We start from the raw sequence: 20,469 nt of genomic DNA on the forward strand, positions 1-20,469 counted from the left end.
ACAGCTCCAAAAACGTCTGAAAGAAGTGTCCTGCACTTCTTTTGACGAGGCGTCGTTTGACAGCTGTCAAACGACGACGCGTAAATAACAGGTCGTCTGCACAGTACGTCGGCAAACCCATTCAAATGAATGGCCAGATGTTTGCCGACGTATTGCAGCCCTATTTTCAGACGTAAAACGAGGCATAATACGCCTCGTATATGTCTGAAATTTGGCCGTGTGAACATACCCTAAGAGAACTCACAATCCCACATTTCAAATCAGCATTCTTTAAAAAAGAAAAGAAAGTGAACCCTGGAAAGTATGCAAACATTTACTTAATGAACGGCTTTTGTGACTTTCAACTGTCCTTGGTAATTCTCAACTCACAAGGATGTGAACCGCAAAGAGAAAAAAAAAAGCTGTAGTTCGTTTCAGTACTGCAAAAAAGAGAGGCAGGAAAGCAGTCGATGGAAAATAGATCATATGAGGGATAATACATTAAAAAGTTCATTTATAAGGCCCTATTCACATCACGTTAAGGGCTTCCAGAGGTATACGTCGGGAAGACCCCCGACGTATACCTCCGACAAAAGGCCCAAACGTAGCCCTGGCAAAACTACTGAAGTCACTGTGTATTTACGGACAGTGACTTCAGGACTTCCCCATCGCTGAATTCGGCAAACAGAACATCAACTGATGCTCTGCTAGGGGACTCCAGTGCTCCTCCTGATGTCACTGTCCATATATGGAGGAGGAGTTCTGGGGGCCGGAGTGCCGGGACAGAGCCATCTAATAGCACTCTGTCCAGGGACTACAACGCTGTTGAGCCTCCTGACTTCACTATCCCTATGTGGACAGTGATATCGGGAGCTCCCTGAGGTATACATATACCTGTGGCGGATGCCATACAGTGGCATCCATCACCCATAGGCTCCCATGTTAAAAAACGTATACTGTGTGGTATACAGATTTTTTTCTGTGGGAACTTCTACTACGCTACTCCATCCTGCAAAAAAGAAAAAAAACAAGGTATACTGACATATACCAGCCTGACGGTGGCCAAAAAGATACTCTTTTGGTCTCCGTCGGGATAATGAAGCCCTATGGACACGTTTAACTTGTACGTCGGGAGCTTTCCCGACGTATAAGATAAACGTAGTGCCTTAATGTGATGTGAATGGGACCTTAGTCTCTGCTCACATTTGCGTTGTGAATTATAATGCTCTGCAGGATCAGTTGTAGGACAGTGTCACAAAGCCCAAGGAATGAGCTGTAAATGGGCCAACAGGCGGCGGTATGAACCCTCCTGGTCACCACCAAGGGTTCGGACTTGGGGCTACTCCTGTGCGCTGAATCTAAGGGAACCCCCGATCTTCACCCTTTAACCCCTGTACAGGGATGTGGACTTCGTTGCGGGGGAATCCCAGGTCGCTACCCCCAGAGTAATCTCCCTTGTTGGCAAGCTGACATTAATAGAAGCAAAGCGGTAGGGAGAGCTAAAGGTCAGGGAAGGCTGCAGAGATTCATTACGGTTTAGATGGTCAAAACAGGCGTTTGCATCTGGTGTCGCCGCTAGCTGCCAAGAAGCGAGAAGCAGGAGAGCAGCGCGGATGCCGGTAAGCACATGGTGGAGAGTGGGGGCCACGACAGATGGGTTCCACAAACACCCTATGGGCCCGATTGACTCCTAATAGGGTCAGTCAGGTTCTGATGGTGAAACGCTTAAAGCTGCCCGTAGACAAATATTATCCCCAGATCACACCACCAGCCCCAAATATGCTTTTCTTGAATAATAGTAAAAGTGATTTGTTTACAACTACTGACCAATATTTTGAAGTCGGAATGAGAAATATTTTGACCAATTTGGCCAGAAGCAATCGTTTTTAGTACCATGGACTTACAGAATTATTGGATCATTGACAATAGCATTTATGTCTTTATCCTGCTTTACATTGAGCTTGTTCATGTGCCACCATATGCCCAACCCACGAGCAACATCTGCAGGTATTTTCTTATGCAGGGGTGGGGTTACAGGGTATTATGTCATTTCTGTCTGCCTGTGAAGAGGATTGAATTGTTATTATTTTATCTAGAAGTTAGTTAGGGGGGGGGGAGGGGGGATCAGTAAATTTTCCTAACAAAGTTTAGTTAGTTAGCAAAATTACACTAACTACCATATTTTGTTCCAACAAGGTGCCATTCAGAGCTGGAAGAAGGGAACTCCACTCTCAGAATTTGTAGAATCCTGAGTCTTTCTGTGTCTATAGCCTGCTGACTGGAGTGTCATGTGACTCCTCTCGGCTCTTCGGACTGGCTAAGAGGGATCACGGAGGGGAAGGGCATATTCAGAAAGCTATCTTCTAGCACCCTGACTGGCACTTTGGGAGTGTAATGACGACCCTCACATCAACATTGCATCTGTATGATGTCCCTAAAGAGATCTGTCCATGGTCAAGTTACCAGTAAGCGGTATTAGCCAGTGTGTCTGCAAATGGCTACTGGACGCCAGGGAATTCTTCAACTATAAAAAACGATCGGGAACAATTTTCATAAAATCAAGATTGCCCTCCCCCTTGGAAATAAATTAAATACAAAAAACAGTGTATCTTCAGTGCTAGTAAAGGTCAGTTTAAAGGCACAGTACATACAATTGTAGGCTATGTGCCCTCTAACAGTGACATCATGTATGTGGTATTCACGGGTGTGATTAGGGATATTCTTTCCAAGCCTGATTACTCAAACAAGAGCTACTAACAATGTCAGCCTAATATCATCTACAAGTTCTTTTGGTTTGCTTAAAGTCAATCCAGACCTTCTGGTGCCGATCTGCTTCATGAATGCTCAAGTTACAAAGAAATGTATTAGAAATGCTTTAATATATACACATCAATACATTAAAAGGAAACAAAACGTCCCTAAAAAATAAAAAAATATATCATGCTGTAGTCGATAAGGACACACACTGCAGAGGAACATTGGGAGCCGTCCAATGCAAAATAAGTTGACAGCAAAGGGCCCCTGTGCAAGAACAGTATATCGGCCCCTTGCTCTCCAAAAGCTCAAAGGTCACCCCCATAAGGGTCCTTTTACACCGGCGACCAACGAGACAGCTCGTTAATCGGTGCTCGTTTGCTTCTTTCACAAGGAGCTATGATCAGTAATGTTGGAGACGAGTGATCGTTACTATGATCGCTCGTCCCCATGCATTTCCATCATGGGGAATGTTTATACAGGTAGATGTGTTGCCGACAACGATAATATTTATTGCCGCATAAAAGATACAAATCAGCCGATGAACGAGCATTTGTGCATTTATCAGCTGATCGTTGCCCTGGGAAACAATGAGAAGTGTAGGACACTGATTAGTCTCTGATTGGTCAGCGTCATACACTCCTCTGTACAACGCCCACTTGGTCAAAAGTAAAAACACGCCCAGTTGTCTATTAAGAAACTAATTAGCATAAATCTAAAATTGATCATAACTTGCTCAAAAATGATCGTTTTTCAAAATAAAAACCACTGTTGTTATCTACATTACAGCACCGATCAGATTATGTAGGAGATAGAGCACTTATACTCTGGTGACAGAGACTCTTTAAGTCTCTCTAACAATCCACCAGTAATTGTAAACCATAAAATCCATTAGCTCATTTCCTTACATGCAATCTGATAGACAGTAAGAAGCTTATGGATGTGTTTAAGGAGACAGTGGGTCCTCTTACCTACTGGGCCCCTGTGCAGCTGCACACGTTGTACATATGATATGTCCACCCATGGTTGTATGAATCTGAAGTTCAGGTCACCCGTGAGTAAGAACACGGGATTACTAAGGCGTAATTTTAATGTTTGCCTAAGGAACAAAATGGCACGTGACTTTGCAGTCACTACAAATTTTTCAGATACAATTCTGCCACCACTAGATGGAGCATGTGAGCTTACTGAACACAGTGGACTCGATAAGGCTCTGTTCATATTTGCCGGGCAGCACTATCCTGCCCGGCAAAACGACGGACACCACAACAGGACCAGGCGGACATATTGTAAGTTAATAGGGTCCGTCAGGAGCCAGTTGTATCCACTCTGATGAACAGAAGCCATGACGCAAGTGTGAACATAGCCTTATAAAACAGTGGTCAGTAATCTCCTAAGCGCCCCCTAGTGGTAGCTGCTGGTAGCAGATTTTTATTACGCTCTGTATTAGAAGACCACTATAAAGATATATTAAAAAATGTATCCGCACAGAATATTTGACCTATTAGGAGAAATTAAAAAAAACTAAAACAAAAAGGATGAACATTCACAGAAATAGGAAACCTATTTTAGGCCACATTTATAAATGAAACTGGAGGGAAATGGCGCAAAACTACACCTGCTCCTAGTTGTCTGCCTGAGATGTAAAAATGTAGAACATTTACTAAGAGGTGTGCGCCTTTTAATAAATTAGGTGCCAATCACTCCAAGTGGCGTAAACTATGTGGATCAAGGACCTCACATGCCCCGGTATAAAGGATATATGCACAAGAAGATAATGACGTATCGTTTGCACAGGCAGATAGCTGCGTCTAGACGGATGACATCATTGAGCATTAGATTTCTTGCTGTCTCTGAGCTACTCAATTGCAGCCGTAGAGACAGGGGCCAGGTTTGCAATTGCAACCCCTATAGCCAACCAATGCATTACATATATACAGTCTACAGTATATAGCATTGACAAGAAGACACAATCACAAGTTGTCATCTATATCACAATCAATTCTAAACAAGTCCACAAAAACATTAAAGAGTAACTAAACATTCAATAAACTTCTAAGACATCATAGTGTCATGTCAGAAGTCCGAGCACGGAGACCCCCACCAATCGCTAAAATGAAGCGGCAGAAGAGCTTGTGTGAGCCCAGAGCTGCTTAGATTCCCTTCGGCTTTTTCCAGAAATCGATGTAGCGGAGTACGGGCTCAATAGAAAGTCTATGAGACCATAGACCGCTACATCGGCTTTCCGGAAAAAGTCGAACAGAAACTAAGCCGCTCAGCACTCACACGAGCGCTTCTGCTGCTTTGTTTTAGTGATGGGTGGGGGTCTCCGTGCTCGGACCCCACCAATCAAAACTTTTGATATGTCACTATGACATGTCAGAAGTTTGTTGAACGTTTAGTTACTCTTTAAAGGGAACCGGTCAGCAGTTTTAATGCCTCAAAACTGCTGACGGAGTGATATAGGGGAGGGGGAGGGCATTTTAAACGGATCTTTTTTCTCGGTCATGCAAGTTCCATGACTGAGAAAACAATCTTTGATTCCTCCGACGTGGCGGTCGCAAGGGCCAATCTCTGCTCTGAGTGACACTCTAGAGGCCAATCAGGAGACCGCTAGAGCCGTCACTCTAGAGGCGGGGCTTGCAGCATGCAGTGCAGGAGCACTGGCACATCAAGTCCCGCCTTAGTGACACTTGTGATCAGTGCGTCAGGGGAATTAAACCTCCTCTATCGCCCTGTCAGCAATCTTGAGGCATCAAATCTGCTGACAGGTTCACATTAATACCTTACAACAAAAAAGCCCCACATGGGGGTTATATTATTATTATGTTTATGGGCCTCTGAATTACTCCCCTCTTTTCAATGAGTCACCTTGGTGGAGCTTAAAACCTACGCAATTGAGACAATTCAAAACAATGTATTTCCCTCAGTGAGATGAGGATTTTCCCTGAGAGGTCCACATCCGACGATTCCTGCTCTTCCATTCCCACTTCACCACCAATCTTTAAATCTCTTGTTTCCAAATATAACATGCCGAACCCCCACATCATTCCTGAAGAAAAACCCTATCGGATTATTTGCAGACACTGCAAAAACTTCCTTTAGGCCACTATCACACACCCAGTTTTGATGCAATTTTTGGGTAAGGCCACACGGTGCGGTCACGGTGCAACGAAACCACGTCAACGACGCACCGTGTGGCCTTACCCTTTGACCAAACACAGAAGTGGACACAAAAGAAATGAGATGTATCAGTTTTTTCTTTACACCTTTTATTCCCTCTGGCTTTGGCTAAAAAAGACTGAGCCAAAAACTATATCAAAACTCTGGGTGCAATCCTGGCCTTAGGCCCAGTTCACACAGAGTTGTTTGCAGGCGGAAAAATCTGCCTCAAAATTCCTTCAGGAATTTTGAGACAGATTTTGACCTGCCTGCACTACCCCCAGCCATCGAGCGCCGCAGGCAAAAAACGGCACGAAAACCGATTCCTCTGCCTCCCATTGATGTTAATGGGAGGTCAGAGACGGAAACGGCTGAAGAAAGGGCACGACGCTTCTTTTTCCCCCGCGAGCGTTTTTTTCCGCATCAAAAACAGCTCCAAAAAACTGTGTGAACATAGCCTAAGGCCTCCTTCACAGTTTTTATAGCTTTTTTTACATGCATTTTAGGCCTTATTCACACAAACATATTTCACGTCTGTTTAAACAACTGATAACACACTGACCAATGCAATTTAATGGGCTATTCACACACCTGTGCGTTTTCACGGCGCGTGTGACCATCGCGCGAAACTCACCACATGTCCTATTCTGGTCCGTTTTTGCGGATCAGACTCGCCCATTGAAGACTACGGGTGCATGAAAAACACGGACGATATCTGTGTACGGTCCATTTTTCACACACCAGTTGCTAAAAAATTGCAGACAAAAAAAAAAGTAAAACCAGGAATGCAGCTTGAAGAAATCCATGCGCACCTGCCAGAAATAACCCCACTCAGGAGTATAGAAGGGAAATTTCTGCCATGAATCTGACGGAAGGTGCCGGATTATCAAATATTCACAATCTGTGTTTTACATATTAACAAACACTCCTATATACGCACTCTATAGAATTTCTGCAGCGGTGAGAAGTAGTATATCCTCTCGTGAAGAAGTCCAGCATGTCGGAAGTCGTGTTCCACTGCCCGGAGTGCCACCAGTGCCGTATTTTCTGGTAATTTCCAGGGTAATCCAGCACGGGACTATTTTTTATTCCATGCAGCATTACCAGAATATTGGGTGCCAGATTAAGGGCTTATAGAGAGAAAAAAGGGGGACGGAGATATATTCAAAACCCATACTTACTTATGGGCAGGTAGACACTAGTTCCCAACAGGACACAGACAAGCCACAGCGGGAGTGGGCTCAGGTGCATTAACTAGTAATATCCACTCCCACTACACAAAAAATATGCACCACACGTCAATTTCTGCTCTGAATTTTTACGCAGCGTGTGGATGAGATTTGTTAAATATCACCCACTTTGCTGCTACTGTATCCTGCTGCGTATTTTCCGTCCGCAATTCCGGACGGAAAATACGCAGCAATTCCGCAGCGTCTGGACGAGCCCTAAAGGATTAAATAACAGGGAGACAAAAATAAATGATATAGACCTATGGAGACAACTACGGCCCAATGCCGTGGAATGGAGGCCATCTTTACTAGTGGCGTGTATGCTGCTAAGCAGCTCACAGGACAGCTATGCAGCCCCTGCTCCATTATCAGATGATCCTCACTTAAGAAAGGGGGCCATATGCAATTCTCTAATATAAAAAGTTAGGGGACGGCTTTGGCTCTGTTCACACTTTGTTTTTTTATTACCGGTACATTTGGCATATGCTTTGGGAAAGCTCCCAGCGAGCACGCTGAACGTATTCACAGGGGTCAATGCCCCCGCCAGAAGCCAAAACAGTGTCCTTTTGGCATATGGTGGGCCAGTATGTGTCAACATACCTTTATATACTCCTAAGGTATACCATCGACAAATGTGAATGGATTTCACACCGACTCCCTCAACAATATTATTAGCGGCTACTATGATGAAACTGGAGGCAATTCTCATTGTGTAATTGGTTGGATGGATTGTGATTATTTAGGGTATGTTCACACACAAAATCAAAAATGTCTGAAAATACGGAGATGTTTTCAAGGGAAAACAGCTCCTCATTTTCAGAAGTTTTTTATTCAAAGTTGCGTTTTTCGTGGCTTTTTTTAACAGCAGTTTTTGGAGCTGTTTTTCTATAGAGTCTATGAAAAACGGCTCCAAAAACGGCTGAAGAAGTGATACAACGCCCCCGTCAGAACAGAACACCATTTTTCCCATTGAAATCAATGGGCAGATGTTTGGAGACGTTCTGCTTCTGATTTTTCAGCCGTTTTTCTGGCCGTTTACGGCCTGAAAAACGGTCGAAAATAGACCATGTGAACATACCCTTAGGCTGGATTCACATGAGCACATTACGTCCGTAATGGACGGAACGTATTTCGGCCGCAAGTCCCGGACCGAACACACTGCAGGGAGCCGGGCTCCTAGCATCATAGTTATGTACGACGCTAGGAGTCCCTGCCTCTCCGTAGAACTACTGTCCTGTACTGAAAACATGATTACAGTACGGGACAGTTGTCCTGCAGAGAGGCAGGGACTCCTGGCGTCGTACATAACTATGATGGTAGGAGCCCGGCTCCCTGCACTGTGTTCGGTCCGGGACTTGCGGCCGAAATACGTTCCGTCTATTACAGACGTAATGTGCTCGTGTGAATCCAGCCTTATAGTGAAGAAATGATCCAACTTGTTCTGTCTCGCCCCTAACCTACATTTATTACAGAAAAACCCAGGTTTCTAAACAAGTTCACATGTCCCGATAGTGGTACAGAAGAGAGCAGCATCACTGCTGCATCCCAAAAAACATGGCATACCTATTGTTATGCATAAATATATATATATTATTTCATAAATCAGTAGTACACGCAAATATATATGTATTAAAAAAAGAGAGGCTGCGGCAGGGGACAATACTATCCGTGCCCACATCATTGGTAGAGAGAGACAGGCAGGAGGTACTGTCAGTGCCTCCGGTTTATTTACAGGGAGAGAAAGGAAGTTAGTACTATCTGTGCATATATCATCTACAGAGAAAGAGAGAGATGGAGGTAGTACTATCAGTGCCTGTGTCATTTGCACTGAGAAAAAGTAAGGTAGTGCTAACTGTGCCTACATCATTTACAGGGAGAGACAGGGAGGTAGTACTATCTGTGCAAATATCTTTTACAGAGTGAGAGAGAAATGGAGGTAGTACTATCAGTGCCTCTGTCATTTACATGGAGAAAAAGTAAGGTTGTGCTAACTGTGCCTACATCATTTACAGGAAGAGACAGGGAGGTAGTACTATCTGTGAAAATATAATCTACAGAGAAAGTAATGGAGGAAGTACTATCTGTGCCTATGTCCTTCTTTACAAGGAGAGACATGGAGGCAGTACTATTTGTCCCTACATCATTTACATGGAAAACAGTACTATCTGTACCTACATCATGTACAAGGAGTGACAAGGAGGCATTACTATCTGTGCCTACATCATTTACAGGGAGGCAGTATCATCTGTGCCTACAGTGTATGTACGTGAATCCTTTAGCATTGTTTACATGCAGCAAGTCTGTACTGAAATTCATAATGGGGGCACAATTAACGCATAATCACATACATGAATATCATGGCAAGGCAACCCTACGCGCCTTCCAACGTGCATGTACGCGATTGTGATCGTGTGGGCAGAGAAGCTGCCCACATCCGTGGCAACAGGGAGCTTTGGAGAAACCTTAAATCCCGGCTGGTTACCCTTTAAATGCCGTGGTCAATAGCGACCGCAGCATTTAAATGGTTTGACAGAGGGAGTAGGCTCCCTCTGTCATCCATAGGTGGCCCGCAAATTCTACCGATATCCGGATCCAGCACTGATCAGCTGCTTCAAGTAAATAGGCAGAGAGCTGCAGTAACCCAGCATGGCCGCTATACTGTGTACGGAGACAACTGATTCCGGCACCGACCATTGAATACCACAGCACCTGGAGGCAACCAGAGCAGCTGATCGGTGCAGGGTCTGGTTGTCGGACCCCCACCGATCATATGCTGATGACCTATCATGTGGATAGGTCATCAGTATAAAAAAGCGCTACGTGCCTGGACAACCCTTAAAGTATGGACCGTAGCATGGGGTTAAAGAATAAGCTGTAGTAGTAAAGTCCTAAATATTTATAGTATGTGTATGTATGTATGTATATATATATATATATATATATATATATATATATATATACACACACCTATGTGTTCTCTACACGTTTTTAGCTGAACACCTTTCATTTACCGCTTACACGGAGCTATTTATAGGTTGCACATTATTTTATTTAATCATTAACCAATAATACAGTCTTATTTATGTAGAAAGTCTCTCACCCAAGTACTCCGGACCAGACTGTAACAGACGCTCCAGACTCATTCTGTTTCTCCTTCTCCCGTCTTCTCAATGAAAGGTTTTCTTCTAATTACGTCATTGATCAAAGGCGCAGGTTCCGGGCCGGTTACTAGGCCGCGTCTCCGGTAGTCATAGTAACAGCCAGCTCCCGTGCAACGCACTTACCTTCCGGACGGAAACTTCTCTATTGCAGTATAGTTCCATTCTATCAATAAACGTACAGACATGTAGGAGCTGCTGCAGCTTGAAGTACTAAAAATACCTGCTTAATAATAGAATAAAATATATGTATTATAAATAATATAAAATGTAATGTCTAATAAAGAAATGACTGCAAATTACTCGAAAGTAGCAACAAACGTAAAAGATAAAATTATCTGTATATGTGTGTTGGTTTCTCAAATAGAAATCTGTTAGTCCAAGCCATAAAATGGACATAAAATACAGATTATATTTGGCTGAAAAGGCCAATTTAGATCATTCTGAAATCTGTCTGCCAATTTTCATGACATGAAGGAGTATGACAGACACCGACCGTAGTTAGATCTGTGTAAAAATTGATCTAAGGGGGTGCTGGATTCTTTTGTTTGTTGTCGGGTGCAGTCCTTTAAAGTCGTTCATGCCAAACGACCTATATGCATCACATCAATAGGAATCCAGACTAGACCACACATGAAGGTAGAGATAGATCGGCGATTTGTCATTTTAACCTATGGCGTCGTCGTCCAGGACAACGTTAACAGACCAAATGTGATCTACAAGTCGTTAAGAAAGCGGCCGTCTGAAATCCCTAATGTATGGCTAGCTTAAAGGGCTTGAACAGGATTAGAAAAACATGGCTGCCTTCTTCCCAAAACATCGCGCCCCTGTCCACAAGTTTTGTGTGGTATTGCAGCTCTGTCCCTTTCACTTCAATGGAGTTGAGCTGCAGTACCAGACAAAATCCGTGGACAGGTGTGGCGCTGTTTCTGGAAGAAAGCAGCCATGTTTTTCTAATCCTGGACAACCCCTTTAAAGTACATGAAATCATCTCCAATCAGCACTATTGTTCCATTTGTTAAATTGGTTTTCCGGGACTTTTCTATTTATGGCCTATCCTTAGGATAGGTCATCAACATCAGATCGGTGGGGGTCTGATTCCCGGCTACCCCAGCGATCAGGGGCCTCTTCATAGTTTACCAGGCACAGCGCTGTACACTTCCGTAGCAACTGTGCCTTGGATTGCCATTCCGGTCCCATTCAAGTGAATAGGACCATGCTGCGGAGAACTGCACACCCGCTAGGAAAGTGTATGGCGCTGTGCCCGGTAAACTTCCATAGCCTGCTCCATAGTCCCCCCTTCCTACCAACTATGACTTGCAGTTACATCAAATGTTGGTAAGGGGTTAAAAGGTATTAACTACTGAGGCCTCTCAATTATTATTTTTTTCACATTACAAAGATATATTTTCCCCGTGTTTTTGTGAGGTTTCCTGCTTCTCCAAAAACATGCTGACAAGTTTATCGGCCTCCTACAAAATTGTCCCTAGTGTATGTGTACAATTGGGAAATGAGATTGTGACTGATGTGAGTGATGACAATCTCTATATGGTGTGGCATAATATCTTGGCGCTATATAAGCAATGGGGAAATGCATGCCCCCTTAGTAATGAGCATCCGAAAAGTCAAAAATATTTGAATGCTTGTTGGATCGGGTGTAATGTTAAGGATAAACCATAGAGAGAGAAGGGCCGGATGATGAGAATTTATCTCTGACAACTGGAATGTATCCACCAGCTGTTTTGACACGTTTTGTCTGGCAGTCTTGATGTCACCTATGAGGCGGCAGAGGTGTCTAGCACAATTTATGGAGGCTGCATGCTGTCAGCTTGTTTACCTAACCCCTATGGGCTGGATTTAATTGCACTTCAGCAATCTATCTCAATGTACTTTCTATACCTGACAAAGCTAAGTCACAGACATAAGTCAGGGCACAATTATAAAACTTAGTAGGAGGGAATGAAAATATCTAAAATACAGAGATCTAATAAAGATCTAATAAATTAGGAAGATCTAAAAACAAAAATATAACAAAAATGTATTCATCACCCGACTGGAATGAATATTGTTGGATTATTAGAGTATAATAAATAACGAGTATAATAAATATTTCGCTGGTGTTAATAATAACAACATTTATACTGTATATTAGATGAAATAGCTTCAATATTTAGTTAGTTTTGCCAGTATTGTGACAAAGGGACATTTCCAAGGACAGCATATAACACAATAATGGGCAACAAAGGTCCAGCAGAAGACAACCCCATTTGGAGGTGACTTTGAAGACAATCACTTGTCAATAGGGTCCATTTCTTATGGGATGATTCACAAATAACCTATTAGATCCTTTAGGGGATATGCCCTGTGTGTTCAATGATAACAAAGATTACGATGCAATTAAAAGTGGACGCGCACATGTTCTGTATAGATGGAGGGTGGTCCTCAGAATAATCTCCTGTGGTGGGACCAAGAATGCCCAGTCCGATACTGGTCATGGTCATCCCCTGGCCAGTAACGAGTGCCGATCGACTATACAGTACTCGGCACTCGTTTGGCTCCATTTACAAGGAGCTATGATCAGTAATGTATGGGGACGAGCAATCGTTAATATGATCGTTCGTCTCCATACATTGGTATCAGGTTGGCAGCACATCCCCGGTTTACACAGAGAGCTGTGCTGCCGACTAGCGACCATTTTTTGGATGTAATCAGGCAATAAATGAGCGTTTGCTTGTTCATCGGCTGACCGCTGCCATGTTTACACAGGGCAATGAACGAGCGTTTGTACGAGCGCTCATTCGCCCGATCATTGGCCTGTGTAAAAGTGCCCTTACTCTTTAACTGGCCAGATTAGATTGGATTGCTCTGCCACCTTCCAGAAAGAAGTGATTTCCAAGATTTAAAAAAAAAGGGCTGCTTTTGTTCCAGAAACAGTGCCACTCTTGACCATGAGTTGTATCTGGTACTGTGACGAAGCGCCATTCACTTAAATAGGACTGAGCTGCAATACTTGACACAGCCCATGGACAAGAGTGGCGCTGTTTCTGGAAAGTAGCAAACTTTTTTCTATTTTCATTCAACCCCTTTAAGCGATACCTTCCCTCCACTGTTCATGAAGTATTAATGTCTGAGCTGCTCTCCAAAGACCCCTGTTATTTAATGGACACTCTAGTACAATTAAATTAGTAAAAATTGCTTAAACAGCCCCGTTCCCAGCGGTGATGTCAGAGTGAGAATTTAATCCATCACTCCTATCTCCAGCTGTGTTGCCTTCTGCCCCTGCACAAGAAAATGCTATCAACCTCTGGTCAGCTTCTCCTTCTCATTTTAGCCTGGTAAATGTCTGGGGTTTCCTTCCAGCCTCAGCCCCTGGCATGCAAATAATATTTTCTTAAGAATTGAGGATAAAAACCTGCTGTTTTTGGACTCTCTTCCTGTGGTTCTAATAATGAGATGTTTTTTGTCTCACTGGCGCCAGACATAGTAGTTGAAAGAGAATGATGGGATACCCCCAGGACTATGGTCCCACTGTGTGTATCATTACATACATACAGCTTCTGTAGTCTATGATATATATATGTATATATACATATACATATATATATATACACACACATATACTGTACTTGTTTGTATTCCCTCACTGAAAGATACATATACACACACAGTGACGTACACAGTACACATCAAATTGTATAGTGCAACACAACCGCATTGGATTTCGCAGTGCGCAAAACCACGGGTCCGTTGCGATCATCCTACCATAAAAAAAACGTTGTTGTGCATATGTGCGTTAATAGGACTCAAAGATCCACAACAATTCACCAGTATTAGTGAGGCCGCAAATCCTCCGGAACATAAAATTATTTATCTTGAGTTTGTGCGGTGCAGATTCGCGGCCCCAGGACGGATCAGTGAAAACCTATGGTCGGCAGCACTTCTCTATGTTCCGACTAACAACCATTTTATTGGCCGCGTAAACGAGCAGATCTGCTGAAGAACGAGCGTTTGCTCTTGATAACATTGCATTGCAGTCACATGTAAAACACACTAATGTGTGACTCCGTTCATTCCTATGGACTGTGACTGTGATACAACATATCCTACTACAGCTGTGGCGCAACAAACAAAAGTCATCAACATTTTGCGTAGAGATGCAATTCACAATTAAAACATCATTTTTTATTTGAAAATGTCATGTTTTAGGGTCAGGTGTTTATATTTCTTACTCCCAGGATGTATAAGGGTGTTCGAATTGTGTTGGCATACACAACATTGGCACACATGCAAAGATGATAGAGGAGGGAGCACACAAGAAACTGTGCATACTAATATGTCTGCTGGGTGACCATCTGACCAAAGACAGCTATCCATATCTTCAAAAATGTCTGGCCCCAGCTACAGAAAATTGAAAATCTTTGGAGGGAAAACGGCTTCTTTAAAAAGGGCAATCCTTGGGATAGGCTATTGATGTGTGATCAGTGGGGGCCATAACAGTCTCTCGGAAAACCCCTTTAACGCAGACTTGTTTGGAAAAAATAAAAAAGGAGGTGACATTAAATATATGCAGACTGTGCAGACATAACATGTTTATATCTGTATGCAGGGACAAGGCAAGCTGTCCTGCCCCCACCCCATGGTTTTTTACATTAATGGGGTTGTCTGCTTTGGTTAGAAGGGTCCATTGATAATAAGCTGATCACAATGTGTCCCTCTGCGATTAGCTGTAATCAATGGGGAAACCTAACTTTAAGTAGGTATTAGGCATCATTTAGACGAGCGTAATATACGCGCGTGCTTTTCACGCGTGTCGTACACACCTATATTACTCTATGGGGCAGTGCAGACAGTCCGTGAGTTTTGCGCAGCGTGAGAACGCTGAGTAAAACTCACAACATGTTCTATATTTCCCCGTTTTTTGCGCATCACGCACCCATTGAAGTCAATGGGTGCGTGAAAAGCACGCAGGTCGCACAGAAGCACTTCCATGCGAACTGCGTGGTTCGCGTAACAGCTGTCATTCTCTGAATGTAAACAGAAAAGCACCACGTGCTTTTCTGTTTACAAACATCCAAACGGAGTGTCAAAATGATGGCGGCTGCGAGAAAATCTCGCAGCCGCGCATCATACACTGATGACACACGCAGCTGTTAAGTGCATTTTGTGCACGCAAAACACCGCGTTTTTTGCGTGCGCAAAACGCACACGCTCGTGTAAATCAGGCCTTACACTGGGCAATTATCGGGCAAACAATCGTTCATAGAACGCTCGTTGCCGATAATTGCCCTGTGTAAACAGGGCAGCGATCAGTAGATGAACGAGCAAACGCTCGATCATCTGCTGATCGCATCGTTTTAAAAAAGTAAAAGATTATTGTTGTCGGTGTGAAGAGACGCGCTTCCGACATGATAATAATGTGTGGGGACGAGTGATCGGAGTAACGAGCGCTCGTCCCAATACATAGCTCCTTGTGTCAGGAGCAAACGAGCGCCGATCAATGAGCTGTCTCGTTAATCGGCGCTCATTGCACCTGCCAAAATTGGCCAGTGTTATAGGGCCTTAAGTGTTCAATTTACCTGCAGTGCCACCACAGTGGAAATGATTACACAGTGCCCATTCAAATAGTAAAGTTGCCTGCATAATGTAGGACAGGACAGGTTCTTCAAAGAAAGAGACGGTCTTTGTAACCGGTCTCACTCTGGCCAAGAGATGAGAATCCTGAACATGGGACCCCCCTCCATTAACTCAGAATGTTGTGTCCCCTCAGCAGAGACGGCTGCCTACTACGCCTACGCCAGCCCTGTCTTTAAGTGTTATATACTGTATATAAATATATATATATATCTGGCAGACTTATTACCTGGATCTCTTGGAGGTATAGCACAGTCATTTTTATACTCATGGAAAGAAGCTTGAAGATCTACGGCTCTGTCATGGAAATACTGAACATGAAATAATATATCGTTATCTTATGCCCTAGGATGTTATAATACACTTCACCCTCAAGTAATGATAGGCTGTCAAAAGAGTGAATGAAGCAATTTTCCAGCTTATTCAAACAGGCAGACACACATTTATATCTATCTATCTATCTATCTATCTATCTATCTATCTATCTATCTATCTATCTATCTATCTATCTATCTATCTATCTATCTATCTATCTATCTATCTATCCCATATCTATCTATCTATCTATCTATCTATCTATCTATCTATCTATCTATCTATCTATCTATCTATCTATCTATCTATCTATCTATCTATCTATCTATCTATCTATCTATCTATCTATCTATCAATCTATCCCATATCTATCTATCTATCTATCTATCTATCTCTCTCTCTCTATCTATCTATCTATCTATCTATCTATCTATCTATCTATCTATCTATCTATCTATCTATCTATCTATCTATCCCATATCTATCTATCTATCTATCTATCTATCTATCTATCTATCTATCTATCTATCTATCTATCTATCTATCTATCTATCTATCTATCTATCTATCTATCTATCTATCTGTCTCTGTCTGTCTATCTATCTATCTATCTATCTATCTATCTATCTATCTATCTATCTATCTATCTATCTATCTGTCTGTCTGTCTGTCTGTCTGTCTGTCTGTCTGTCTATCTATCTATCTATCTATCCCATATCTATCTATCCCATATATCTATCTATCTATCTATCTATCTATCTCATATCTATCTATCTATCTATCTATCTATCTATCTATCTATCTATCTATCTATCTATCTATCTATCTATCTATCTATCTATCTATCTATCTATCTATCTATCTATCTATCTATCTGTCTGTCTGTCTGTCTGTCTGTCTGTCTATCTATCCCATATCTATCTATCCCATATCTATCTATCTCATATCTATCTATCCCATATCTATCTATCCCATATCTATCTATCTATCTATCTATCTACCTATCTATCTTTCTATCTCTCTCTCTCTCTCTCTCTCTCTCTCTGTCTGTCTGTCTGTCTATCTATCTATCTATCTATCTATCTATCTATCTGTCTGTCTGTCTATCTTGTATATATAAAATGATGGCTATAATTCTGACCTAAGTTGATTACTGGCCTTAAAAGTAATAAATATTAATGAACCAACTGATTGTAACGATTGTAAAGAAAATAATTACATCTATAATAACAAAACAATTGATTCTGACAGATGGTTATCGGTTCTGTTGGTCAGAAATCTGCTTAAAATGTTTTCATCTGTCTACTGCTTAAGCCGTCCACACGTAGCGGAATTGCTGCGTATCTTCAGTCTGCTATTCGGAAAATGCTAGCGGAAAATACGCAGCAGAATATAGTAGCAGCAAAGTAACAAAGTAATAAATCTCATCCACACGCTGCATAAAAATTCCGACCAGAATTGACCTGCGGTGCGTATTTTTCATACCGCAGCATGTCAATTCCTGCTGCGGAAAGTGGACTGAAATGCTGCGATTTTCACAGGAGATGTCGCCATCTCCCAACATTGAGAAAAACGCAGCAAAATACGCACCATTTTCTGCAGTAAAATAAACGCGAGAAATGGTGCGGTATTTCTGCAGAAGGAAATCCTGCTCGTTTCTGCGGAATTGCTGCAGCATTTCCGTTACGTGTGAACAAGCCCTTACCCTATGTTCATAGCAGGGGCAGACTGAGAGAGGTATGGGGCTCCTTTTTGTTCTTTTTTTTATAAATTTTATTGCATTTTTGAATATTATACAAATACAAATACAATAGATCATACAAATGGATCATAAAGAAAGAGACTTTGAAATAAACTTGATATCACAAAACAGCTCAACTCTCCCCCCTTTCTATATGTATTTAAAAACTCTTTCCATGCCCTCCCACCATGGTCTCTGTCTAAAATCGACATAACTATTATTAATATTCAGTGTCCAAAAATTGTGCGTATTTCTTAGACTATAGGAAAGTTAACGGGTTCTCTGAGACTAGAACATTATTGGCTTATGCTTAGCATGGGCTATTAATGTTTGATCCTGAGTGGCCTCCATGACCCTCCGCTGATCAGAAGAATAAAGGGGACAATAGACAAACTTGTTTGGATCATTAACTATAATCTTTAAGTCTATGGCAAACTTAGGACAGAAGAGAACAATGCCCAAAAGACCAGCACCCCAAATGTGTTCCCTTTGACTCTATTTTTTATTTTTTTTACTAGGGCTCGCTTACATCACCGTCGCTTTTACCGATGAGGGGTTCCATCTGATGTTTCCGTCGGGTTAACCCCTCAATGGAAGGGCAAACTGAAACCTAAGCTTCGGTTCCCCTCCCCATTGAACTCAATGGTGACGGAAACCTAGCTAATGGTTTCTGTTTGTCACCGTTCCGACAGGGTTCCATCATTGTGGACGGAATCAATAGCGCAGTCGACTACGAAAGCTTCCTTCCGTCACTATTGAGATCAATGTTGATGTAAACGGAAGCTAAAGTTTCCGTTTGCCTTTTAGTTGAGGGGTTCCCCCAACGGAAAGCTCCGATGGAACCCTTCAACGGAAATCAACGCTGATGTGAACCCAGCCTTAATGATGGTTTTACACATTTCCACTTGCACAAGTATGCAAAACACAGGATTACAGATAAATAGGTCACATTTTGTTATTTCTGCTGCAAATTATAGAACAGATCGCACCATCATACTGTAACACGGCCGCATCATCTTCACCACAGTTCATCTGATATGCCATTGTGTGTAACGAGCATGGGAAAGAAGACGTCTGTAGGCTTGGAATGTGGTCATCTAAGGGTGGAATGGGCAGCTGTGGGCATTAAATCGGTCTATGTAGATGAGTGACAGAACCAAAGGTTGATATAACCGCAGCTGTCTACTGGTGGTAACTAATGATGAATGATGATGAAAAGTAAAGTCCACCATCCAGACTTGTTTTAAAGGGTTCTCCGTAATATATATAAAAAGAAAAGTAGATCCGGAGTTTTGTATATAAAATATAACTTTTACTTGTTTTTCTTAAAAAATTGCTCTAGTTACTGGTGGTGACTATTTACATTTTGAAGTATGTGCACTGTTGAAGATCAACTCCCGTCACAATTAAATGGGTCCTAGAGAAAATAATTACCCCGATAGAAAAAAAAAATAACCTTACATGTAATGTGCCTAGGTACTACTTTAAGCCCCATTCTTAAAGGGGTTTTCCCAGCCCCCAAAAATGTATGGCCTATTCTCAGGATAGGCCTTCAATATGTGATTGGCCAGGGTCCGTTTCTCGGCACCCCCACCGATCAGCTGTTTCAAGGGGTCACAGCTTTCGTAAGAGTGCTGCTTCCCCTTAATTTCCACATCTTGTACTGTGCATCACCGATCTTAAGAATAGGCCATAAATCTTTTGGGACTGGAAGACCCCTTTAATTGTCAGGTTTTACTTTTTATATTAGTGCTGTTTTCTCCGAAACAGCTATAAGATCTGTGTCACGATCTGTGGGTGTGTGGATCCACTGGGCCGCACCGCTGTAGCGGGATGGCAGCTGGTCAAACTACAGTGTACCAAGTCAATATATATAGTCCAAGCACAAGGGTACCTGTGATAGTCCAGACAGTAGCAACGGCTAGGCAGAGACGGGACCTTGACGGCAGGTGATGCAGACGAGACAGATGACACTAGACATGGTGTTACACAGCAGACGTGGCAGAACTCGACTTCAACACTATAGCGGACACAGGAACAAATACAACACGGGATACAGGATACAGGTAGCAGGGCACGGGAACAGGATAACACTAAGGGACCATTTGCAAGACTGAGAGGAATACTAACAACGCTCAGGCAAAGAGCAAAGGGACAGGGCCCTTCTTATACTCCAGGGTGATCATGGGCTAATTAATGATGTTTTACTTGTGCGTGCACTGGCCTTCTAAGGCCTGGCGCGATCATGCGTGCACACCCTACGGGACACAGCAGAGTGGAGCGGAAGTGAGCGCTGGCGTCTCCTGGGGAGGAGATGCAGACCAGCACTCACCAGACCATGGCTGTGGCCGTCGAGGGGTGAGTAATCCCGACGGTCCGCGGCTATGGACGTTACAATCTGTACCCAAACTCTGAATGAAGCAGCTACTCCCACCTCGCTTATAGCAGGAAATCCCAGCACAATCTAAAGCAGCAATCGAAAGCTTAGTTCCGAAGAGCC

At 42.7% G+C, this 20,469-nt stretch overlaps 1 protein-coding gene across 3 annotated transcripts in view; it reads right to left on the bottom strand.

Moving 5' to 3' along the window:
• CSTPP1 (centriolar satellite-associated tubulin polyglutamylase complex regulator 1) overlaps window positions 1-10,386 on the bottom strand; it is a 102,653-nt gene extending 92,267 nt beyond the window's left edge. For 2 of the 3 annotated variants that reach the window (XM_075837887.1, XM_075837886.1), the window contains exon 1: window positions 10,225-10,386. Coding sequence is in view for 1 of the 3 variants with exons in the window: in XM_075837885.1 (XP_075694000.1) it covers window positions 10,225-10,267 (43 nt within the window). In the remaining 2 variants the exon portion in view is untranslated. The remainder of the gene's footprint in view (window positions 1-10,224) is intronic. The other variant, XM_075837885.1, reaches the window with a different exon arrangement.
• Window positions 10,387-20,469: the final 10,083 nt, after the last annotated feature.

The sequence above is a fragment of the Rhinoderma darwinii genome, chromosome 9 (genome assembly GCF_050947455.1).
Source record: "Rhinoderma darwinii isolate aRhiDar2 chromosome 9, aRhiDar2.hap1, whole genome shotgun sequence".
Lineage (NCBI taxonomy): Eukaryota > Metazoa > Chordata > Amphibia > Anura > Rhinodermatidae > Rhinoderma > Rhinoderma darwinii.